Below are 25,598 nucleotides of genomic sequence, written 5' to 3' on the forward strand. Positions count from 1 at the left end.
ACTAATGAATACAGTGCTGTAAGAATTGTTGCCATTTATATCTCTTAGATTGTAAGCTCTAAGGAGAAGGGCCCTACTGTATTAAACTGTATTGTACTGTCTACCCTCAAGTTGTAAACCCTGTATAATAATAATAATAATATCCTTGGAGTGCAGCTTTAAAGTGTTACTAAAGCCAAAACCCGCATTCACTATATCTGGTCTCCCACCGTGCATAGAACATGCAATCGTTTTAGTAAATATAAACTGCTAAATACATTTACTCATCAGCAGTTAGAGCAGTCTTGTGACTTCTATCAGTGTCTGGTTAAAGCTTGTGAGGATGAGTTTTCATTCTCCCATTATTGTTCTATGAGGATGCAGGACCCCTGACCCTCTGCCTGCACAGTGCTGATTGGCCCTGTGCTGATCAAATTAACTCTCAGAAGAAATACAAAAATTCTCTAGCAATACACACCAAACTGAACATGTGCAGCTTGTCCCCTAGCCTCTATACTATTCCAAGATGGTTTGGGGAATCTGTAAGAAGGGGTGGGTCAGAAAATACGGGATCAAACAGCCTTTCTAAACAAAGCAGAGGATTAACCCCTTCGGTTTCATAGCGAGTATAACAAGCATGCTTTACTGCACATACAGTCTGATTTTACTGTTGTGGGTTTAGTAACACTTCAAAACTGAAATTTAGTTTATACACACACACACCAAACACATTAGTTATCCCATTACTTGCAGGCTTCTGGTAAAAAATCTTCCTGCAGTATCTCCTTTACAGTTACCGGATATAGCCCTGAGAGGTAAAAGTAGCCGCTGCTACTGGAAAAAGTTGCATCACTCACCCAACTGCCACCTTCTGTCATACATATTGCTGCATATATGGGCAGTAGAGATCCTGTCATTTAACTGCATAAATGGAAGAATAGGCAGTGGGCCAGTATTGGTCAGCTTAAAGTGTCTTTAAAAAGGTGTATGCAAATTGATCTTTCAGCTGCACTGGTATCATGTTTATGTTGCAGTTGAGGCTGACTCTAGTTTTCTACATCCCCTTTAAAGTGGTTGTAAACCCTTACAGACCACTTTGACCTACAGGAGTATCTCCTAAACCTACAAGGTTTAGGAAATATTTGCAAAAAGACAGGCACCGCTGTCTACGACGCATGTGCCGTAGACAGGAGGCACACAGGCGCACTGAGCATGCCGCTGCTAACGGCAATATGCCGTTAGTGGTGGCTAACGTGCGCATGCGGGGGAGTGACGTAATCGCGGCTCCGGCCAATCACAGCGCCGGAGCCACGATACCCAGAAAGAAGATGGATGCTCCCTGGAAGAGGGGACATCGGTGATATCGTTGACTCCTGTGTCAGGTAAGCGACACATAGTGGGCTACTATGTGATGCATAATAGCCCATTATGCTTTACCCTTGCAGGGAAACAAAGAGGAAGTAAAGCCAGTGTGTAGACTTCTCAGTTTAACCATTTAAAGACTAAATCTTTTCTGACACTTGACGCTTACAAATAAAAATCCTGTATTTTCTGCTAGAAAATCACTTAGAACCCCCAAAACGTCTATATATTTTTTTTAGCAGAGATCCTAGGGAATAAAATAGCGGTTGTTGCAATATTTTATGTCACACGGTATTTGCGCATCGGTCTTTCAAACACAATTTTTTTGGAAACACTAATGATTTAAAAAAAATAAAACAGTAAAGTTAGCCCATTTATTTTCATCTAAAAGTTTTTTCATCCAAAAGTTTTGATTACCTGTTTTTTGTGTATTTAATATTATATTAATATATATACATTAATATATATATATATATATATATATATATATATATATATATATATATATATATATATATATATATATTTTTTTTTTTTTATATCTAAATTATACATACAAGTGAACTGATTGGATGTTTGTTTTGTTTAATAAATGTTTAAATGTAAGAAATTTTCTGTATTACTTAAAGCGGGGTTCCACCCTAAAGTGGAACTTCCGCTGATCGGAACCCTCCCCCCCTCCGGTGTCACAATTGCCACCTTTCACGGGGGAGGGGGGTGGAGATACCTGTCAAAGACAGGTATTTACACCCACTTCCGGGCATAGACTCCCATGCCTCTTCCTGTCACACACGGGTCCCAGAGACAGCGCAGACAATTCCTATTGCGCTGCGCGACTCGCGCATGCGCAGTAGGGAACCGGGAAGTGAAGCCACAGCGCTTCACTTCCTGATTCCCTCACCTAGAATGGTGACGGCAGCAGCCGAGAGCCGAGCGATCGATCGGCCTCGGCATCGCTGGACCCCGGGACAGGTGAGTGTCCATTTATTAAAAGTCAGCAGCTGCAGTATTTGTAGCTGCTGGCTTTTAATATTTTTTTCCACAGTCTATCCCGCTTTAAGGCTGCTTTCACACCGGACGGGCAGGCGTTGACGGTAAAACGCTGCCAGTTTTAGCAGCGCTTTACCGTCATTTTAGCAGTGCTATTCGGCTGCTAGCGGGGCATTTATAATCCAGCTAGCGGCCGAGGAAGGGGTTAAATGTGCCCATGAAGCGCCACTGCCAAATCGCATTGCAGGTTCTTCTGCAGAGGTGCCCATTCATTTCAATGGGCAGGAGTGGTGGAGAAGCGGTATACACCACTCCAAAGATGTTGCTTGCAGAACTTTTTTTTTTTTTTTTTAATGTCCTGCCAGTGCATTGCCTCAGTGTGAAAGCACTCGGGCTTCCACACAGACTGCATGGGAGCCATTTTGCACTTTGCAGACCTGAAAAACGCCCCAGTGTGAAAGGTGTCTAACTGTTAGATTTTATGAGATGAAGGGAAAAAAAAAATCGGCCTAACATATCGGGCCAAACAAATTGGCATCATATATCGGCCAACGGCTGCGGCGATTTCTAAATATCGGCATCGGCCAGAGAAAAACCCATATCGGTCGACCTCTAGTATAATGTACCCCATACTCATTGACATAGGGTGGGGGGCCGGGATCTGGGGGCCCCTTCGCTTCCAGATTTCGATAAGCTCCCCCGCAGACCCCCGACAACCTGGTTGTTGGGAAGAGGCCCTTGTCCCAATCAGCATGGAGACAAGGTGCTTTGGGATGGTGGGGCGCAAAGCCCCCTACGCCAAAGCACTCACTTCCCCATGTTGAGGGCATGTGGCCTGGTATGGTCCCTGCCGGGCTGCATGCTCGGATAAGGATCTGGTATGGTCTTGAGGGGGAGGGGGCACCCTACGCTGTTTTGTTTTTATTTTGGCAAGGGGTTCCCTCTCAAGATTCATACCAGACTGGTATTGTGGGGATCAAAGTTGAATCCCTTGCACTGAAGTCAGAGGGAGTCGGAAATGAAGTCGCAGGGCAAAGTCGGATCCACAGTCGTAAAACTGCCGTGTTGCACCAGTGTGAACCCGGCCTGAAGAGTGTGTGCTAATGAGGTCATCTGGTAAACTCCTTTCTGTTTCTTACTGGTTTCTCCATCCCAAATCTACATACCAGCAGTGATGAAGCTTTCTAAGAAATACAGCAAGGCCTAAGGTAAGGCCTTGTTCTCAAAATCAAAGAAAGATTGTATTTTTGCAACCGAGGTACAGTAATGGTATATAGGGAAGCTGGATTTTAATAATAAAAAAAAAAAGGTGAACTTAGCCTTTAATGTAAATCTTTTTTTAGTAATGTCAGTGGTACAAAAATCTTGTTTCTATGTAATCTTGCGTTTTGCTGATCCTCCTGCAAATCTAGCAGACAGGATCTGTCTGAACAAAAGGCATATTCTGTAGCCTCTAATGATGTGACCAACCCACAATGTTCTTGATACCCAGAGACCATTTCTTCCTTGTCTAGGCTTTAGATCACAATTGGCGCTTGGAAGCCATGCATGTTTTTTTTTGTGACAGGAAATAGGCAGTTTTTATCTAAAATAATCAAATTTGTAAGTCAAGTGTGACTTTTTAATGGCGGATCTTAAATACAAAAATGCTTAACTTGATGGACAGACTGTATGCTTTTAATGAACCAAGAAAATGGTGGGGTTGATTTACTAAAAGAATAGAGACCGTTCACTTAGAATGAATTACTATTTTGAAAGGAGTTTTACTTCGCTTAATGAATAAGGGGAAGCGGTTTTCACTTTGAATTCACAATTAGGTGTGAAGGGGAAAAAAATGGATAGAGCATCCCAATCCAAAAACATTAATATGGAGTAGCCCTCTCCCAAAGAAATTCCTAACCACAGTGAAGGTCAGGTAATGATGCTGGATAAGACCCGGCTCGCAATCAATTTTAGAGTTGAGGGCTCTATGCAGGCCACTCCACACCAAACTTTTCCAGTCTGTTTTCATGGAGCTGGCATCATACACAGGGGAACAGTCATGCTGGAAAGAGTCTTTCCCTCGAGATTTTAAGCATAGAATAAATATTCTAATAGTCTAAAATATTTATGCAAGATAGGCTGAGATTTCCCCTCCCAATCACATGCTCTCTCATTATGCACAATTTCGCCATGCCCTGGGAACCCAGTTCCCGGATTTGTTCCCATCTTATACTTTGCCACTGCTGGAGGCGAGTCTAGGTTCAGACCCTCCTGAACGAATCTCCTCCCTGTACACTATCCTACTTGTGACACCTGCCACCAAACTAGCATATTGAGCTAAAACTAAATGGGTTTCTGACCTGGGAGTCATCGAGGACTGTTCAGCAAGCACGGGTACTTTTCACCACCTTCTATGGGCGTGCCCAGTTGTACAGACCTTTTGGACCCAAGTAGTTTGATTTCTCAATGACCTAATGGGCTCTCTTTTAGCCCTTGACCCAATACAATGTCTGGTTGGTCTCCTCCCTGATCCAGATACCAATCAGTTCCTAACCATTTTTCTTCACAAACCTCTTTTCAGTGCACGCTAAGTGATTGCACAGAACTGGATGCAGGTAACCCCACCTATTTTTCTAATCATGGGTCCTAGAGGTGAATCTCACCCTAGCTTATAAAAAGGTAATGGACTCACACTGAGGGTATCCCGCTAAATATAACAAAATCTGGGACAGATGGTTAGCGCAACCTGCCACAAAGCGATTCCCCGGAGTATTTTCAGAATTCATCTTTTTCAATGCTGTGAGTTATTGAATGCACCATTCTGTGGGTCATTGGTAATTGCTGATAGACCTGCTAGTGTACAATTGATATACTTTGTGTATATGTTTTTTCCACACATGTTGTTTCAGTAAGCAGTAACTGTTATGTTTCTTGCAAACTTTTTTTTCTGTCTAGGGATATCTTCCCCTTGACATCACTTTAATTTGATTGTTATGCATTATGTTATGCATGATTGGCTTGTGTCTAACAGCTGTACTAGGCTGGCAGTGTATTGATCTCAAAGTTTTTTTTTTTTTTTACATAAACATGTTTTTGTAAACTGTAGCACTATCAATACTCATAAATAGATTTGCTTGAACTAAACAATTTGTAGGCGTATCCACATATGTCTATAGGGCAGAGATGGTTAATACCAGAAGTGCATCAGTCAATGGACTTATTGACTGTATGATAAATGATCTATGTTCCCCATAGCAACGAATCATTCTTTTTTTGTGACCTGGTAAACTTAAGGACAGCTGATTGGATGCTATGAGGAAATGACATTTTTTTGTCCAGGCCCCATCATACACGAGGCCAAATAAAAGTGCAGCTGGAATAATTATTGTGCATATTCTCCACTTCAACAACAGGCCGGAAAACTTGGCACACGTTATTTTCATCTGTCACTATGATATGCACAGGTATCAGATTTCACCAAAATGTCTACATTTACAAATCTCACACAACCACCAGGACTATAAACAACATTTAACCTATCACAGTCCATGTGATGTGACTTTTGCAGCCACTTCGGGTGTGGAACTGAGCCAACACTAATCTACTCAGCATTATCCTTAGAAATAAAAAGTGAAAGACAGGGAAGAATTAGGTTGCTGCTTAATTCCAGATGGATGCGTGAGGCAACAGACAAATTCGTACCCACAGCTTTACCTGCTTAAGGTGGATAGCAAGCTTCCCCAATTAAAATAGTTGATGTTTTACGATGGAAAAGAGCTATAAACACCTACTCTACTATAAGCAAGGATTGGTCTCCATGGGGTGGAAGAAATTAAATGTATTCACAGGAAGATCAGTAAATAAATTAGTGTTTTTGTAAACTGAATGCTGGAGACAGAATTTGTTGAGGAATAGAAAGGATAGGCTTGGTTAAGGAGTTATGGTACTTACAATGAATCCAGGGACTCCGGGAGGACCTGGGGGACCAAGTTCACCCTAAATAAAAGAGAAAAAATGCCTTACTTTACCATTTGAAGACATTGTTGCACACCTTTGTGTTGCTCAGACAGACAATAAGCTTCTAGTGGGTCCAGAAGTACCTCCTTTTTTCTGGTTTATTCTAGCCCCAAAGGTACAGGAACACCACCAGCCAAAGAATTTGACACAGTAAATGACAGCATCCAATCCAGAAAAAAAGTTCTTGTCATTATAGGGCCAGATGTGGAGGTAGGGTAAGACTATGAATCTTTGGTGTGGGGGGGGCAAACATAGCCAACTTACCCTTTGATGGTAGAGACAGTTTTCTTTGGGCTAAAGACAGTATGCCATACAAAGGGTTGAGTGGTGCCTCACTGATTGTTAGACATGGAGAAAGAAGGGAGTTCCTAATGGACACAGTGAAACATCTACAGATTTTCAGTATCAGCTTTCTCTGCGACTCAGCAATCAGTCACATGACATCTCAAAGTTGCAAAAGAAGTTGATGCTGAAATACTTCCCTCTATCAGACACTGTAATTGCAAATCTGAACAGGGAGCAGGTAGTTACATAATGCTGCTTTAATAGATATCTGAAAGGTAAAGTGTTTCTGCTTAGGGTCAGGTTTACCTCCGGAGGAATTTAGAAATATTCAGTGAAGCGTATTGAGTCAGCTGCTCATCTTTCGCCAATAAAGTTGTGATTATACTGTAGACACTCTACTCTTAGAAGTAGGGCTTCTCATCACATAGAATATTAGACAGCCAGCATGTGGAACATGAGCATGGTGGTGTTGTCTTTTTAAGATGTTTTACTATATGTGGGTCTTGTTGTAGAAGGCTCTATGTTGTACAGTTTTATGACTGTTCAAATAAAAAAAGCATTCATTTTTATTACATTGTATGGACATTATCACTTTTCTTTGGTACCCTGAAAGTCCATTAATCTTTCTTTTAGATGTATTTCTTCTACCTGAGATGTTGGTACCATTATATACATAGATTGAGCAACCCTAGACCCATATACATCTTTATTGCCACTTGTAAATGAAAACTAGGTAAAAGCCATTTATAATAAAAGTGACATTTTTTTCTTCATTTATTAGGCACTCTTTGGAGTGAAATGAAATCATTACTGCAGTACCAATATCATTTTACACCATGCCGCAAGCATAAAGAAGGACCCACACCCCAGGACCAATATACACATAGATTACTACAGACTATCTTCACCTGGCAACTCCCGTCAAATGCATCTTACACTTACAAAAGTAGGAGTAATGCTTGTTGGGTGGCTGGCATACTGAATCACTAGCCACAATACTTTTGATTCAATGAACCAGGACAAATAGTTGATCCAGGGAATATCCGATTGCCTCTTGGGGACTCAGGAAGGAATTTTTTCCCTCACTGGAGTAAATTGGATCATGAAAAAAACAAAACAAAAAAAACAGAAATCTAATTTGCATGCTTGTTCCAGGTCAGTGATTCAGAGTACTGAAGCCAAAGGAGCAGAAAAGACAGGCAGGCTCCTTTATGCAACCACCTACATAATGTTTGGTCCTCATGTTTGCTCTTGTGCCTTTATCGGTCACCAAAGTTGACCTGCCTTATTCGCGAAGCCTCAATTACATTTCCCTCTCCCCTCTACCATTTGGTCTTTATGTAGCTGTATTTTTGAATGATTTGCACATGGCAAGGATTGTTTGCTACTCTATCTTGTGATGTTTATAAAAAGAAAATTCAATAAAAACTATTGTAACAGAAAAGACAAGCAGGCAATTAGGGCCGGTTCACACTGCAGGCGATGCGAGGCGACACCGACTTGCCTCGCCGCGACCTGCCGCGACCTCAGCGGCAACTTGCAGATGACTTCTGTATAGAAGTCAATGCAAGTCGCCCCGAGGTCGCCCGAAAGTAGTACAGGAACCTTTTTTCTGAGTCGGAGCGACTCGAGTCGCTCCTCTCAGAACGGTTCCATTGTACAGAACGGGGGCGACTTGTAAGATAGCGGCGAGGCGAGTCGTGTCGCCTCGCATCGCCCGCAGTGTGAACCGGCCCTTACAGAATGAGAGAACAGCGAGCAACACATTCTAGTCACCAAGCCAGGGGCGTAACTATAGGGGGTGCAGCAGTCGCGACCGCAACCGGGCCCTGTGATGCAGGGGGCCCATGCAGCCCCCTCTACATATGGCCAGCAGCAGCATAGGCAGCTAGGGGTACCAGTGCACCATGCACACAGGTGGTGGAGGTGGAGGGTGACCAGCAGAGCTCCATGCTCGACTATTGCACTGGCTGCTCTTTAGTTGTGCATTCCCCGCATGACCTGTGTCCTCGGCCGGCTCCTCAGAGTACCCCTCTCCTGCTCCATGCATTGCCGCTCAGTCCGATGTCTGTTATCCCCAGCTAGAGTCCCGCCCCCCCCCCCCCCCCGAGTCCGGCCCACACTGCACTGCATACTTCTCCCGGGTAAACAAACTTTAAGCACACAGATGCAGTGCAGCCCTATGAGAGCCCCCCAGAGGACACTGCAGGCTTGTCTGCCAGCCCCCCTCCTCCCCCGTCATACACAGATGATGAAAGGTCTTTCTGGGAGATATGCTGATCACCCGTCCAGCACACTGGATGGAGCCCAGGCCAACATGGATGAGTGTGCGAGCTACAGCTTGGTCATGGTGAGTGAGAAGACCTCATCCCCCACAAACTATTACATACCCCCTCCATCTCCCCCTGGGTACAGGGATCCCTTCTCACGTGGGGACAGGGACCCCCTCCTCCCCTGGGGACAGAGACCCCTTCTCACCTGGGGTCAGTAACTTCATCTGCCCTGGAGAAAAGGACCTCATCTCTTCTGGGGACGGGGACCCCATCCTGCCTAAGGACAGTCCCCCAATGGGGCACCTAAAAATTTAAAAAATAATAATCAAAAAACTACTGATACCAGTGGTGGAACTACAGGGCTCACAAAGGTCATACCTGGTACCACGCCCTGGAGTTCCACCGCCGGACTCGGAGGGAAGGGCCCTGGCTGGGGTTCAGGGGGGCCCTTTATGGTTTCTTGCATCGGGGCCCTGAAGGTTCTAGTTACACCACTGCACCAAGCAGAAGGGCATATGTAATAAGGGTTAAAGGAAATTATCTGACATACATTTATATTGGTCCCAGAATTTAAAAGTACAAGCCCACACCCAAATTCATCAGCTTTTGGTGGACTGACCCTCTAATGTAAGGAGATTTAAAGGAAAATATCTGAAACGCATTCACGTTGATCTCAAATTAGAAAAGTGTGCTCATATGTTTACACCAATCTGCGGATCAGTAATATTTATATGCTTTTTCCGCATGTAAAGCGTGACCAAGAACATTCCTGATTTCTGTATTCCATTTAACAACCTTCTGTAAAAAAATAAACACTTCAGTTCATAACAATAGTTATTGTGTTATATTATGAACGACTTACAGGGTTTCCATCAAGTCCTGGTGGACCCCTTTCTCCAAAATCACCAGGGAATCCCTAAAAGTAAACATAGAAAGAAAAAAAAAATTATAAAATGCCAAGCAACAGGTTTCAGTACAATACAAATTCACACAAAGAGGAGAGCTGGACAAGATAACATGCAAGAAGCACAAAAGGCAGCCAATGGCAGAACACCATTAGAATGTTTTCAGCTCATCCAAATGACTTGGAAAACTGACACACAGCATGTGGCTTTATAAATAAACGTTTTATACTATCTACAAAATCTAAATTAGAAAAATGTTTCTAGCACAAAAAGTGTGGAAATCGTCCCAAATGTTATAATTTGGTTATTGTATGATTTCCAATGTCAAAGTCATGTCCAAAAAAGTGCCTGGTGACATAACACTGAATGAATACAGTTTCAAGATACACGTGTTTCTATAAAGACATGCAAAGGTTATTGCTTGGAGAAACCAAAGATTTATTCGGCACCTCTCACACACTAACAGTCCTTTTTCTCTTAAAAGTGAACTCTGGAATAAGTGATTGTCTAAATACAAGAGGCATGTGTATTCTTACTTGAATCTTGGTCTGCTGTGTGTACTTCTTCCAGATCTGTGCAGCAATAAAGTGTGAAAAGTTCTCTTTTCAGGAACTTCCTGTAATAAAGACTGGCCACTAATGCTCTCTATCCTTGTGCAGGGTGATTGGTTTTGCATTCCCCCTGTAGTGAATAGAGCCTGCAGGGTCCTCCCACAGCTCTTCTCTCTACAGGTTATTTACAGCACAGTGATTATTTCACTGCTACATTCACATAGTAATATCTGGGACAGCAAAGGTATTTGATGTGCACAAAGCCAATATGGGCTATTCAGCAACATATTTAAATGAAAGTATTTGTGCCCCTTTAAAGCAGAACTCCGAGCACACAATAAATTAAAAACTTTGGTGCCTACCCTGGAAATGTGAAACATATTCTCCATTTGTTTAAGGGATGAGTTAAAAATACCTTCCTGTATGATCCCGTAACAAATCAGCACTCCAGCTCTCTTTGCTCCCACCCTGGAGTGTGGGTGAACATTTTGATTTCACCATGTACAATGCAATGGCGGCCATTGGCCTTGCATTGTTCATGATGAAGTTGACAAGAGACTAGCAATTGGTGCAGTGGCGGCTGGTGCTAAATATTTGGGGGGGGTGGCGTCAAACAAACCTACCCCCCCTCACTCACACCAGTGCCCCTCTCCCTCCCTGTGGGAGGTGGAAGGGAAGGAGGCGGCGATTAGAGGCCTACTTTAGGGAGCTCGGTTCCCCTGGTTCCCTGACTGCTGGTTATAGGCAGTCCTGGGCACACCCTTATTTGAAGCCAATTAAAACCTCAGGCTCTGATCATGTGCTTTAAAAAAAAAAACCCTTGAAATCAATGCGTCCGGCGCCCTCCATGTAGATTAGGAACCAGGCGCTTGGATTAGAGATGGGCCACCACTGAATAGGAGGCGCTTCATGGGAGCAGTTATCACTACTGGGACAGACATTTAGAGCTGGTGAAGTATGGTACGTTTTACTCAGTATTCTATCATCTCCTTGCCAAATTGAGCAACATACTCTGCCTCAGTTGGGTAAGGTCACACACATTGTAATTTTGTAGCTGACAGAGTGGAGTCTTAAACTCCATCATTATTCAAAACTTATTTATTACCATCTCTGTAGTGCTGGAAATCTATTGTTCTCCTCCTCTCTAACATAGAAAATGAGTGGCTGAAGAAACAAATAAAAACCTGGACCTGAAGCCATTTCTCAAGTATACATAATATAAAACACCCTGTACCAACTTTAAGGGCCCACTCACACTATATGCATCATACAGTTTTTCCCAACACTGTCTCAAAACAAACAAGTTAATTTGCAATCTGTCCTATTAGTTCAGTTCACTCAAATGTACTGTGTGGGTGTGCTTTGAAGTAAAGTAGGTCAAGATGCATTTTTTTTTACATGAAGAATGTTGAGATACACTACACTGTATTGCAACATGCTGCAGTGTATAAAGGTGTAATTTTGTGACATTTCAAATATATAAAAAAAAAAAAAACGTAAACAGTGTTTTAGGGAGGACCTCCCCTTTGTCATTGTAGCTGATGATGGGGCATTACTGCATCACTGTGATGTCTTTATATGGGCCAGAATACTGACAACTAGATTGTGGAAGCTGGTTCAATTCACTATTGGTGAGGCTTTTCCTTCCATCTGAGGCCGTCCAAGGTGTGCTAACTCTGTCTACCTTGAACCTGATCCAGTCCACCAAAAACAAATTGAAGGGGATCTGTTCTCCTCCATGTAGTCGGATCGGAGGGCCACCCATGGAGCATAGCAGGCTCTGTCTGTCTGGTCTGTATAAACATGGACCTGTAATTTACCTGCTCTGCTCTGATCAGCAGACAGACTGCTGATCACAACAGAAGGTACACCTGTGAAAGGGGCCTTATATTTGCCTTATCCACCTCTTCTACATTTAGGGCGTAATGCTGCTGTCCTTTTGGGAAGATTCCTGAGAAATACAAAGCAATCCTCCAGTCCATTGCAAGAGAGTCATCTTTTTTCGATATTTATGCTGCTATGTAATCACCAGAATCTAGTCTCGCATAGACGCTATGGACTAAAGATGAGGGTGAGGCAAGTATCAATCTGTTTTAGTGATGGGAAAATTAAAGATTAATTCCTCGATTAATCGTTAATTTTTTTGATCGATCAAAATTCTTTTGATCGGTACTCACTTCTCCGCCAGCGTCCGGGTCTTCAGGGAGTTCCGTCGGAGGTCCGGTGACATCACAGACAGACGTCCCCTCACTCCTCCCCCCTTCCCCAAGTGCATCAGTCTGCTAGCAAAGAGAAGGGGGAGGAGTCTGGTGACGTCGATGTCTGTGACGTCACCGGACAGCCTGGACAATGATGGTAAATATGGATGTGGTTAACTGGGATCAGTGAGCTAAGTGTAGGCAAATTGATAACCTCCGTTTTTAACATTGTTGCAAAAAAAAAAAAAAAGTAAACACTCTGGTATGTCTGCGTGACTGCCAAAGTGATGCCTACTATAAAGTGACTGACAGTCGATATACTAGATACGTTTTATAATTAAAGTTAAACTTTCTACGTTTTTCTTAAAGTTTAATTTAAAAAATTACTTACGTCAGTGCTACAGTTTGAATTTAAAACGTATTTGTGTGAACTGTGAAGTTAAGTCATGGATTGTGGAAACGAACTAGTGTCGGGTGATTGTATATAGTGTATACCACATTTACCAATGACTAATGCAGAGTTGCTATGCAAGGAGATCAGCTAAAAGTAGTTGGATCTGTATGTGCGTTATAATTAATCGAAATTAGTTGATCGGTTTAAAAAAAAAAAAAAAAAATCGATCGAACATGAAAATTGTAATCAGTAACAGCCCTAATCTGTTTAGATACGCATGTATATTTTGGACCTGCTATCTACTAGTTATTTTTACAGTGGGATAGGGTTTAGACAGCATAAGCAGAGCTTGCATTTTACTGCAGGGTCTGCTTTAACATAATAGAATAATACAGAATTAGCTGGAAAATATGTATTATATGTTACCGCATCTTAAATCTAAAATGTAAGCTTTCAAATGCCCTGTGCAGTGCCAAATGCCTTTCTCCTGGAGAAACTGTGACCGTACTTTGATAACTTTTCTCATAAGCGTGCACAATGGTTGTAATAATGCCAATCCATTAAGACCAAGTGTTACAAGTGTGAGTGTAGCAGAGACAAAAGTAATAAAAAACATTCACAAGGTATAGCAAAAAACAGGGGACCATCGAATATAGCCATCCAATATTACTACTGCAGTGTCAAAAAAGCTCAGAAGGATTTTTCATAAACATTCCATCCTTGCGCTTTCAAGTCCAACAGTACACAGAGAAAACGCTTGTACATCTAAAGAGCCAAAACAAGCAAGGTGCTGTAATTTGGTAAATGAAGCCCAGCGTAATGAGAAATGAAAAGACCTGTACATTGGGGACACCAAACGACCACTCAACAAAGTGATGGATCAACATAGGAGGGTAAACTCTGCACCACTGCTAAAAGAGCTATTCCTTCAAGGATATTAGGGTGCACAATTTGGACAAAGAGGACTACTGGTTAAAAAAAAAAAAAAAGTATGCGAGAGGACATCTGTGAAACTAAAACAGCCATCACTAAACAGGAGTGGGGGCCTTCCACAAGGTCTGGAGCCATTTTCAAGACCTGTTCTTGTAGACCATCTTGAGATGGGGATGATGGACAGCACATGCAAAACCCACAATGCAGCCCTTTACAAGCTTTTATCTAGCCCTTAGGGGCACAATTTTCATCCACTTTATACAAAGGGGCACAATTCTTCCAGGCACTACACTGTCAATTGCAGCTCCATTGGAGGTGGAGGTATCTGAGGTATCAGCAACATAGATATATAGTATGGGAGTCACTTGGACAGGGGGCAGACAAAAGCAGAGCAGTTAGTACTATAGCTTATTAATGCTGAAAAAATGCCTTGCAATCCCTTTGCCCGCCTGTAACCTGCCAATTCTACAATTTACTGCTTTTTCGAAGTCGGGATGTGAAAAGAAACAAATGCCACTAATGATACTTCTTTTTATAACAGGTGGTATATAAGAAAACCCAGGATTAGAGCTGAGCTTAGGTGTTCTCCAAACTCTTCCCTAACTGAACTCCAAACTGGCACAGTTTTTTTTACTCCAATGAGCTGCAGCCCCACAACTTAAATAAACAAAGAGACAAGCTGCAGGGAGGGAATGACCCGGTGTGCCATCAACAGTGCAAGTTCAGAGGTTGGCTACAGAAAAGATCAAAGGACACCCAAGCTCATCTCTACTCAGGATACACAGGTCTATGCAAGAGAAAAAAAAATGCCATGATCAAACCACAACACAATAGTGTTCTGCCCCCTTTTTTTTTTTTTTTTTGCAGAAAAATGCAATATGTATGCCTTGGTCTGCACAAAAAAAAAAAAAAAAAAAGACACGATACCAGGATTGTGGTGTGAACATGGGAAACAATTGCCTTCTTTTCGCCATTGCAGCCGCCTACATTAGAAAAGTAAAGGTCTATGTACATGGTATGAAAGAAAAATATTCTATGCAACTCAAATCTGCGGAATTATTTCCATCAGCTTTATTGCACATATGATGTGAAAGAGGCCTTACTAAAGTTGGAAGAGAGTTTAACCTGGATACAAATGGCAATGGGTCGGGTTCACACTTCTTGCATGGTAAATTGCTACAGGAGGTATCTGTCTCCTCAGTGGTGTCCTGCCCTTTTAAAGCACAGAGCATGGTTTACGTTTTTTTAATGTTATTGAAATGTCACGCGGGTAAGAAAAGGAGCCACAGGTGGTCTGTGGTGCGAGATGGAAAAAATGCAGACATGTTGCATATCTCTGCACTGCAGCTCTTCTGAAGGCTCTGTTCATGTGTGAACAGCGGACACAGCAAGTACTGTTATTTGTGTGCCCTTACGCAGAACCTTTTCTAATGCATGAAAATTCAGGTCTCTGCCCAACTGTGAATAAGCCCTAAAACTTAATAAAAATGGACAATAGACTGAAACCTGGAAAGGTTGAACTGGTAGATGCCATAATCACCCTGCTCACTTCAATTATTCCTCTGTTCAGCAGCACAGGTCCCCCCCACCATGGCCGGTTTGTCACCATTCTGTGCCCCAGCGCCTGCATGTAGAACACATTATCTCGATGCTGGGCGCCAGGGAGCAGTTGTGGACTCCATCCAGTTTCCCAGTTGAGCGACAGGCTGCCACCCCTCTATGCCTGCATGTGGATTCATCACATGCAAGCTATATGCCTGCATGCCCCCCAACTGTCTTGGCAAGCACACCATGACCCCACCGTTCCTGCGTTGCAGTGTCCACTAGAGACAAAGGCTGTGCTCCTGTGTGTGGCCAGAGCTGAAGGGGTGGAACTAGTGGCCAGTGCAACTGACACTAAGCATCAGGTTGCCTGTACAAGATCGCATACCAGCCCTGGAGTTAAGTACCGAAGCAAAGCCCAGGCTCAGACAGACACAGTCTCTTTACCCATTTTGCGACCACTGGCTGTGCATTTCTGAAGCTGTGGCCAGGACACAAAGCCCCCCTAAGGACCCACACTTTGCTTGTGAAGGGCACTCTGCCCTCTGCATTGCCTCTCCTTGTCACCCTACTTGGATCCCCTTGGCTGAGACTGCTGTCTTCTGGTGAGTCACCAAACCCTTGCTGTCCGATACACTGCCTACCCTGTTGTGCCTAGAACAGTGTCATGTGTGCTGGACTTCACTCTTGCTTTACCATGCTGCTGCCCACCCTGTTGTGCCCAGATTACGGCTTTGTGTTTGCGGACTTAACCCTTTCTGTCTCTACTGCCACTAATTCCAGCTATGTGAAGATCACTTCTGCCCTGTGACACTGGACTTAAACCCTATTGTTGCAGATGGCCCCAAAGTCTTGCTAGTGCTTGGGCAACATTGTGAACCTATCCTTGCCCAACTCTTTGTTGGCTCAATCTCTCAATAAGGAACCCCTTGATCACTCCTGTTCTCTGCATGTGTTCTGTTCCGCCCACACCTTCATCCCAGAGATACATAAGGGGTAATGTTTGATTATGTACAGGGGTTAATGAGGGCGATGGTAGGTAGTGGTCCTAATTTCCACAGAAACAAGAAAAAAAAGTAATTTCTCTACTGGAAGGTAGTAAGGAATTGAAGTATCTGGATGCAATTGCCAAACTTTCCTTTCTTGCAGTACCTGTCAATGTAGCAACAGCAGGGCATATTCTATATACTTCCAATACACTGTAGTATTACTGATGTCAACCACTAAGAATAAAGACATATTTAGGACATACTGAGAGATCAGGGGTACTGGTACCTCTAGGTCAGACCTCATTACCCAGACTGGCTTAAACAGTGCAGAAGAGACGGATGGAAAAAATGGGATCCAGCCAAACAGAATAGCTTTTCCTGGCCCCTCACACACTCTCTCTAAGTGTCTTGGAAGACCGTTGGCTGGCTTGTAATGCAGATGCACATGGGCTGCATGGAACACAGACAAAAGCTCTTTGTGTAGAGGGGTGCATTGCAAAAGAGGTGTCTCTGAGTTTTGTAATAACAGAGACCCCCCCCCCAAAAAAAAAAGAAAAAAGAAAAGAAAAAAAATGTATAGGCATATTTGGACTACATTTGCAGAGTTTTTAAATCAGCCTATCACATGTATAATCAGGAACGGGAATCTGATATTAAAGTATGACATGATGGTACATTGGATCACATCATCTGAACAATACATCTGCAGTCACAGTTAAAGTACAGTAGTACCTTGGATTATGAGCATAATCTGGTCCAGACGCATGCTTGTAATCCAAAGCGAGTTTCCCCATAGGAATCAATGGAAACTCAGATAATAGGTTCCACAGTCACTGCTGGTGTATGCAGTACTGCATTTGGCCCGATTGGTGCGGGGGCACACAGAGACGATTGGAGACACTCGGGAATTGAGTGTTTCCAAGTGTCACCAGCGACCCCACACCTGCGGCCAAACGCGGTACTGCACACCCCAGTAGCTTGAATCCTGCTCAACTTGCGAGACATTGCTCGCAAACCAAGTCAGGATTTAAAAACCAAAAAATAGCTCATATTGCGAAACACTCATATACCGTATTACTCGCAATCCAAGGTTTCACTGTATATCTAAAGCCAAAACTTTCTTTTTATAGCACTCTGTACACCCTTATGGGCAGATTTCCCCTCATTTCTGGTCTTCGAAAACTGCAGGAAATGTGAGGAAATCTTTCCAAAGTAGTAGGATAATCCTTTTAGAGACAGTTGTCACTGACACTGGTCTGAAGATTCCCCCTCATTCTTAGGCCCCTTTCACACTGAGGTGGTTTTCAAGCGCTACAGCGCTAAAAATAGCCCCTGTAAAAACCAGCCCCTTTCACACTAGAGCGGTGCACTAGCAAGGCGGTGAAAAAAGTACTGCTAGCCGCATCTTTGGAGAGGTGAAGAAGCGGTGTATTCACCACTCCTACCCATTGAAATCAATAGGGCAGCGCGGCTATACCGCCGGCAAAGCGCCGCTGGCGCAGCGTTTTGCAGGCGGTTTTAACCCTTTTTCGGCCGCTATTGGGGTTTAAAACTGCCCCCCTAGCGGCCACATACCGCCGCTAAAACGACGGTAAAGCGGCGCTAAAAATAGCGGCGCTTTACCGCCGATGCCCGCACCGCCCCAGTGTGAAAGGGGCATTACTCTATTCAAAGTTCCAAAAAATATGGCATTAGATATACTTTAACAAGTACAAAGTGAAACTCCATCTTTATACCCTGGAAAACAAAGACTAAGTCGGATGTATCTTATGCACCTTATATGAAAATAGCTTCATTCTCAATTATTCCTCATATGAACCTACATGTTCATGGTTTTTTCATTATACAACAAAAAACACCTAAAACATTTAACATTTTTATCCCATATCCCCACCCAACATCAATACAGAAAAATAAATAAAACCCTCTCCATACTTGCACTTACCAAACTATATTTCAGACCCCTCTACCACCTTTCTTTTCTTTAACCACTTGACCACTGGGCACTTAAACCCCCTTAATAACCAGACCAATTTTCAGCTTTCGGTGCTGTGCTGTAATGACAATTGCTCAGTCATGCAACACTGTACCCATATGAAATTTTTGTCCCTTTTTTCACACAAATGGAGCTTTCTTTTGGTGGTATTTAATCACCGCTGGGTTTTTTATTTTTTGTGCTATGAAAGAAAAAATACATTCCGAGGTATTTAGTAAGAGGCATGATGAGTTTTTTGAAGTTTTTTTTTTAAGATTTTTTTTTTTTCCTTTTTTTTCTCTCACAAAATTGTCATATTATTAGGTTATTTCTCACACACAGCATATGCATACCACAAATTACATCCCAAAACACATTCTGCTATTACTCCCGAGTATGGCGATACCATGTGTGAGACTTTTACACAGTGTGGCCACATACAGAGGCCCAACATGCAGGGAGCACCATCAGGCGTTCTGGATCACCCAGGCCAATTCTGACATTTCTCTCCTACATGTAAAAATCATCATTTGCTAGAAAATTACATAGAACCCCAAAACATTATATATATTTTTTTAGCAAAGACCCTAGAGAATACAATGGTGGTCGTGGCAACTTTTTATCTCGCACGGTATTTGTGCAGCAATTTTTGGAACGTGGTTTTTTTTGAAAAAAAAAAAAAAAACAGTTTTGTGCTTTAAAAAAAATAAAACAGTAAGGTTAGCCCAATGTTTTTGCATAATGTGAAAGATGAAGTTACGCCGAGTAAATAGATACCCAACATGTCACACGCTCGTGGAATGGCGTCAAACGTCGCTACTTAAAAATCCTCATAGGCGACAATTTAATTTTTTTTACTGGTTACATATTTTGAGTTACAGAGGAGGCCTAGGGCCAAAATTATTGGTCTCGCTCTAACGTTCGCATCGATACCTCACATGTGTGGTTTAAACACCATTTTCATATGTGGGCGGGACTTGCATATGCGTTTGCTTCTGCATGCAAGCACATGGGGACAGCGGCCCTTTAAAATTTTTTTTTTTTTTATTGTTCATTTTACTTCATTCAGATATCCCCGCACAAAGTTAAGGACATCATATGACAGCCGGTGGGCGGGAAGTGGTTAAAATGTTTTTTTTTTGTTTTTTAACACAAAGTTGTCCATTTATACAATATTTCTAACACATAGCATGTACATACCAAAAATGACACCCCAAAAAAAGATTCTCCTACTCCTCCTGAGTACAGCGATAAACACTTTTGAGACTTCCACAGCCTGGCCACATACAGAGGTTGAGTACAGCCAAGCATGGCTGAGCATGGCCGAGCATTACAGGGTATCACCAAGTATGGCTGAGTATGGCCGAGTATGGCTGGATATTGCAGAGTATCAATGGGCATGACTGGGTATTGCAGGGTATTACCGAGTATGGCTGAGTATTGCAGGGTATCACCGAGTATGGCTGAGCATGGCCGAGTATGGCTGGGTATTGCAGAGTATCAATGGGCATGACTGGGTATTGCAGGGCATTACCGAGTATGGCTGAGTATTGCAGGGTATCACCGAGTATGGCTGGGTATTGCTGGGTATGGCAGTTTATGGCAGGGCATTGCTGGGTATTGCAGAGTATTGGCAGGGCATTGCTGGGTATTGCAGAATATTGGCAGAGTATTGGCAGGGCATTGCAGAGTATTGGCAGGGCATTGCAGGGAATTGCAGAGTATTGGCAGGGCATTGCTGGGTATTGGCAGGGCATTGCTGGGTATTGCAGAGTATTGGCAGGGAACTGCAGTGTTAATTGTCAGTGAGTGGCGCTGTGGACACTGCAGATCCAGCCCACAGCGCTGCTGTCACCGATCTCTCCCCTCTCACTGTACCGATCGGTACAGAGAGGGGAGGGAGGAACCGGCGTCATGACATGACGCTGGTTTGTTTACAAGTGATCGCTCCGTCATTTGACGGAGCGATCACGTGGTAAACAGCCGCAATGAGCTCTCGAGTGCCCCAGGGGGGGCGCGCAAGAACGTAATTCTGGGAGGACGTCATATGACATTCTCCCAGAGTTAAGCAACTGCCCTATAGCCGTCATTCAGCTATGGGCCGGTTATTAAGTGGTTAAAGCATATCTAAACTCAAGCATAAAAAATTTAATATTGTCGATTCTGCAAGAAATCTTGTGACTTGGCAGCTTCTTGTTCTCTCTGTTTCTGCTGACTGCACAGCCCTCTCTGTCATCTGCACAACTCCTCTGCCTTATTTTATGTAAAGATGAGAGGGAAGGTATTCTGTAGTTCTAACACACTTCCTGTCCTAGGGTGCAACACTCCCTTTCTCTATAGATATGTACAGTACATACATGAGCACTGGTCTCCCTAGAAAAGGATCACCATGAGACAATAAATGGAAAAAGGCCTAAAAAAACAAAACTAATGCAGTCACCATATCTAAGCATCAGTAAGCTACCATAATTTTATGGCTGAGTTTAGATATATTTTAAAAGAAAAGCAAAAGCAAAATAAAATCCTATGAATACCGCCAACTCTTTCCCCAGTTGCTGGTATTTGCTGTCAGAGCCCCTGCAAATGCCCAGTACAAATGCTGCCTCCCATGATGCAACGCTCATGCACTGTGGGAACAACCGCTCTCACTGAGAGAGGGCTCTTCCGCTGAAACTTGTGACAACTTTAACATCCCACGTTTTTGGTAAGCGAGTTAAAATCACCCCAATTGGGGCACAGAAAGTGGATTAGGGTTGTTCACACTAGATGCCCTGGAACTGAGCTGGGAAGCATTGGCAAAAAGCCTTATTCCATATGAGCTCAGTTCGGTGTGGCTACCTGCAATACTTTCTGAACAGAGGAACAATGCAAACGACTGCATCTGCAACGTTGCTGCGTGAACAGAACTTAAAGTGGTTGCAAGCTACTCTAACCTGTATAGACCATCACTGCCTCCTATTGTAGTATCCCCGTGTGCGATTTATAAAAATAAATCCTGCAAATACCTAATTTCACTGCAGAGATTGCGATCACATGACTGGCCAGCTTTTCTCCTTTCCTCCTCTGAGAGATGCAGCAGGCGGGGCCGAGATTCCTCTGCAGATGCCAGTCTGGGGAGGAGGAGAGAGTGGGCTGGTCATGTAAAACGCAATCTTGGGTCTTAAATTAGGTATTTACAGCATTTATATTTATAAATCATTCACAGAGGGGGACACTGCAATAGGAAGCATTGCTAATGGTGTATACAGGTTAGTGTTATGAGAGCAGCAGGAGGGAGGAGGGGTGCCTCCCACACAGAGAGGGGAGAGGGGAGGAGGACACAGGAGCAGAGAGGAGAGCAGATAGGCGTAAGGGCTCAGCAGCCATGATACACCATGGTCAGTTTACAGAGGGAGAAACTGGCAGGATCAGCCAGGTTTTTTAGGTGTTACAGGGGGCCAAATGACCCAGGACAAGCACTGTATCATATAATATGCTTTAAAGGAGAGAACGCTTTAATGAAAAAAACGTGTGATGTATCAGCACTGTTTCCTCCCAGTACACACCAGTGGCCATGCAAAGCCAGACACAGGCACTAACTTTTCTTCACTCTTTTTACTTTAAAACTGTGAAAAAAGTTTTGGCTGGAGTTGCACGTTAATTACGCATTTATTCTACCAGCCGTGAGTAAGTTGGAGTTTGGACTTTGGCGTAAAGAGGACTGTAGGAAACTTGCCCAAGTCCTTAGTTGTGCGGACCCATCTTTGATGGCAAATGCCTCAGCCCAAACAATCCCTCACTGCCCGACGCATTGGTTCCAGAGGAGACAAGCCCTTTCATATGTCCATAGCTTTCCCTCCCTATCGCATATTCTATCTGAAACGGGCTGTGAAGATATGCTACCACACGCCGGCCCGTCCTCCCATGTAGTCTCACAAATTTACTTGATATTACTCCACGTGTCCTCCCCTGACCTCCCACCATACATATGGTCTTGGGAATATAAATTGGGACATCCTATATCATGCATAGATTGGCAAAACTGCTTCATTCTGACACAAGCTCTCGCTAGCGACCACATCTCAGGAAAGAGGGTTTAAACAAGTAACCAGATGATACAGATGCCCTGAAAATATAAGACAATTTATCGGGCGAGTGTTGGAGATGTTTATCCTCAAGAGGCACTTTACTCCATAACTGGTGGGACTGCTCTCCTGTACGGCACTTTTGGCAAAAAAATAAATTGATCTGTATTGCAAATAGAGGTCAACTGATATGGGTTTTTCTCTGGCCGATGCCGATACCGATATTTAGAAATCGCCACGGCCGATGGCCGATATATGATGCCGATTTTTTGGGGCCGATATGTTAGGCCGATTATTTATTTTTTTTCCCCTTCATCTCATAAAATCTAACAGACACCTTTCCCACTGGGGTGTTTTTCAGGCGCTTTAAAATAGCGCCTGTAAAGTGCCTGCAAAACGGCTCCCCTGCAGTCTGTGTGGAAGCCCCGAGTGCTTTCACACTGAGGAGATGCGCTGGCAGGACATTAAAAAAAAATCCTGCAAGCAGCATCTTTCGAGTGGTGTATACCGCTCCTCCACCACTCCTGCCCATTGAAATGAATGGGCACCGCTGCCGAAGCACCTGCAATGCGATTTGGCAGCGGCGCTTGACGGGCACATTTAACCCCTTCCTGGGCCGCTAGCTGGATTATAAGTGCCCCGCTAAAATGACGGTAAAGCGCCGCTAAAACTGGCAGCGTTTTACCGTCAACGCCTGCTCGCTCCAGTGTGAAAGCAGCCTTAAGTGATACAGAAAATTTCTTACATTTATTAAACAAAACAAACATCCAAACAGTTCACTTGTATGTATAATTTAGAATGAAATATTATATATATATATATATATATATATATATATATATATATATATATATACATACATACATATATACACACACACACACACACACACACACACACACATATATTTATATATATATATATATATATATATATATATATATATATTTTACACAAAAACAGGTAATCAAAACTTTTGGATGAAAAAAAAAATGGGCTAACTTTACTGTTTTTTTTTTTTTTTAAATCTGTGTATTTTTTCCTAAAAAAATTGAGTTTGAAAGACCGCTGCGCAAATACCGTGCGACATAAAATATTGCAACAACCGCTATTTTATTCCCTAGGATCTCTGCTAAAAAAAATATATATAAGTTTTGGGGGTTCTAAGTGAATTTCGAGCAGAAAATACAGGATTTTTATTTGTAAGCATCAAGTGTCAAAAAAGATTTAGTCTTTAAATGGTTAAACTGAGAACTCTACACACAGAGATGAGTTCATTCAAGTGTAAACATTGTATCTTTTTGATCTTTTCTTGGCAGACTGCCCAGAGAGGAGACAAGTGGCTTCACTCAAGTCTTCAGGCAACTTGCACTGACTTCAATTACTGAAGTCATTTGCAAGTCGCTCTGAATATATCATCTGCCTTTTTTAACAGCACAATCGGATGCCGATTAATTAAAAAATGCCAAATATCGGCTGGCCGATATATCGGTCCACCTCTAATTGCAAACTGATGGTGACATCTCTCCAACCCTCACCTGCAGTAGCGCTCCTACCTATAATCCTCGGCATACTAAAATCAGTTAAAAAATATGTGCTGCGCCACTTTATTGCTGCGGCACAGAGTGATCCCCCGTCACTGGAAGTCAACAAGCATGCCCTCCCTTGGTGACTGGGCTATTAAAGTGGATCGTATCAGAGACCTGGAACGTCTGTTGGCTCAGGAAAAATGATAAAGAGGAACAATTCTCCCTTATGTGGACTTCTTAGTCCATGTTCAGGGTACTCCACAGAAAAACATAGGCAGAGAGCGAATCTCTTACCACCACACCTTAGCCTAGATGGAGCGTCTTTTCAACGCCTCAATCTGACTCTACTTTATCCTACTTTACTAATCCAACCTAAAGGGCTTTACTAAACCCTTCTCTGCTTTTAGAGCATTACCTGAATAATGCTTTTTCTGATATGGCACGATATGTCACTTGCATGACTTAAGTTTTCTTAATACGGTACACAATGCCTTATTAAGCAGGAATGTATTTTGATTCCACCTGTGAGATTGCTGCTTGTAAGTTATTCTTCATACATTTATGCTATTGCATATATTATGCCTAGTAACTGTAATGATTCTCAAAAAATGGGCAATTTGTTTTCTGTGGATTTCTTGCCTTTGTAATTTTCTACCAACAAAGTGTGTAATATTTTGTTACATACACAATATCTCTTATTCTTGGTCTCCTAATAAAATTCAGCCAATTAAAGCAGACAGATGTTGTTGGTCATGCCCCTTTTGTGCTTTTTGGAAGGTTAGAATAATACAGAGCAAGCTTAATAAATCTTCTGTGGGCGATTATTCCGCCAGCAGGGAATACCGTCTAATGAGATGGGAATAAAGTAATGCAACTGTTATTAGTGCAAAGTGACTAGTTTGAGATGGCAAGAAGGAAAAACACATTGTAAGCTTGGCAGGACAACAACCTATATATATTACTTAATGAACTACACATCATTAACACTGTCTCTTCCAGCTGGCTACAACAACACATTTAAGCAGAACTCTAATAGTTTAACACACAGCTGAAATATGTACATAATATGTCAACTACCAATCTGCGATTTAGCTTCTCTTGTGATTTGTTTTTATGCCAATCTAAACTGGCAAGAAGGAGATAGCATTGTTTTCTAATGGAGCATGAGACCTCTATAAATATCACACTGATAAGCTTTTCTTGTATGTTGCTTAAAGCCCTTCTCTGAGAAAAGTACAGTCCTGTAACGATGACCAGTCATCCCTGTCTGTGCTCTGTTCACTGGATAGTCAGTCTCTTCAATGCCCACTAACATCAGCACTTCCTGAATGCGATACTATTAGTGGGAGAATGCATATTTTAATTGTAAGCCCTTCGGTTCACCTATTTCCCTGCTAAACCTGCCTCCTGGATGTAACATCTAACATCATATGAGCCAAGATAAGCCTGGAGATTAACTTTAGAACACCCTCTTTAGTTCCCAAAGCCTGAAAACATGGTGGACTGGCACCACTCTGCAAATACATAGAGCTTGACCGGATGGCTGATTGTAGCCTACTGTCCTTAACCTCAACTATGCCATGCAGGTAATTGGGAAGAAATGTTAAAATCTAAATTTTTATATCAGCAA

At 42.7% G+C, this 25,598-nt stretch overlaps 1 protein-coding gene across 3 annotated transcripts in view; it reads right to left on the reverse strand.

The window, feature by feature from the left end:
• COL27A1 (collagen type XXVII alpha 1 chain) overlaps positions 1-25,598 on the reverse strand; it is a 752,882-nt gene that overhangs the window by 470,684 nt on the left and 256,600 nt on the right. For all 3 annotated transcript variants that reach the window (XM_077478787.1, XM_077478785.1, XM_077478786.1), the window contains exons 13-14: positions 9,751-9,804; positions 6,265-6,309 (exon numbers count right to left, since the gene is read on the reverse strand). In XM_077478787.1, coding sequence (XP_077334913.1) covers positions 6,265-6,309; positions 9,751-9,804 — 99 coding nt within the window. The remainder of the gene's footprint in view (positions 1-6,264; positions 6,310-9,750; positions 9,805-25,598) is intronic.

The sequence above is a fragment of the Lithobates pipiens genome, unplaced genomic scaffold, assembly GCF_037356315.1.
Source record: "Lithobates pipiens isolate NorthernLeopardFrog02 unplaced genomic scaffold, aLitPip1_a1.2 Scaffold_1, whole genome shotgun sequence".
Classification (NCBI taxonomy): Eukaryota; Metazoa; Chordata; class Amphibia; order Anura; family Ranidae; genus Lithobates; species Lithobates pipiens.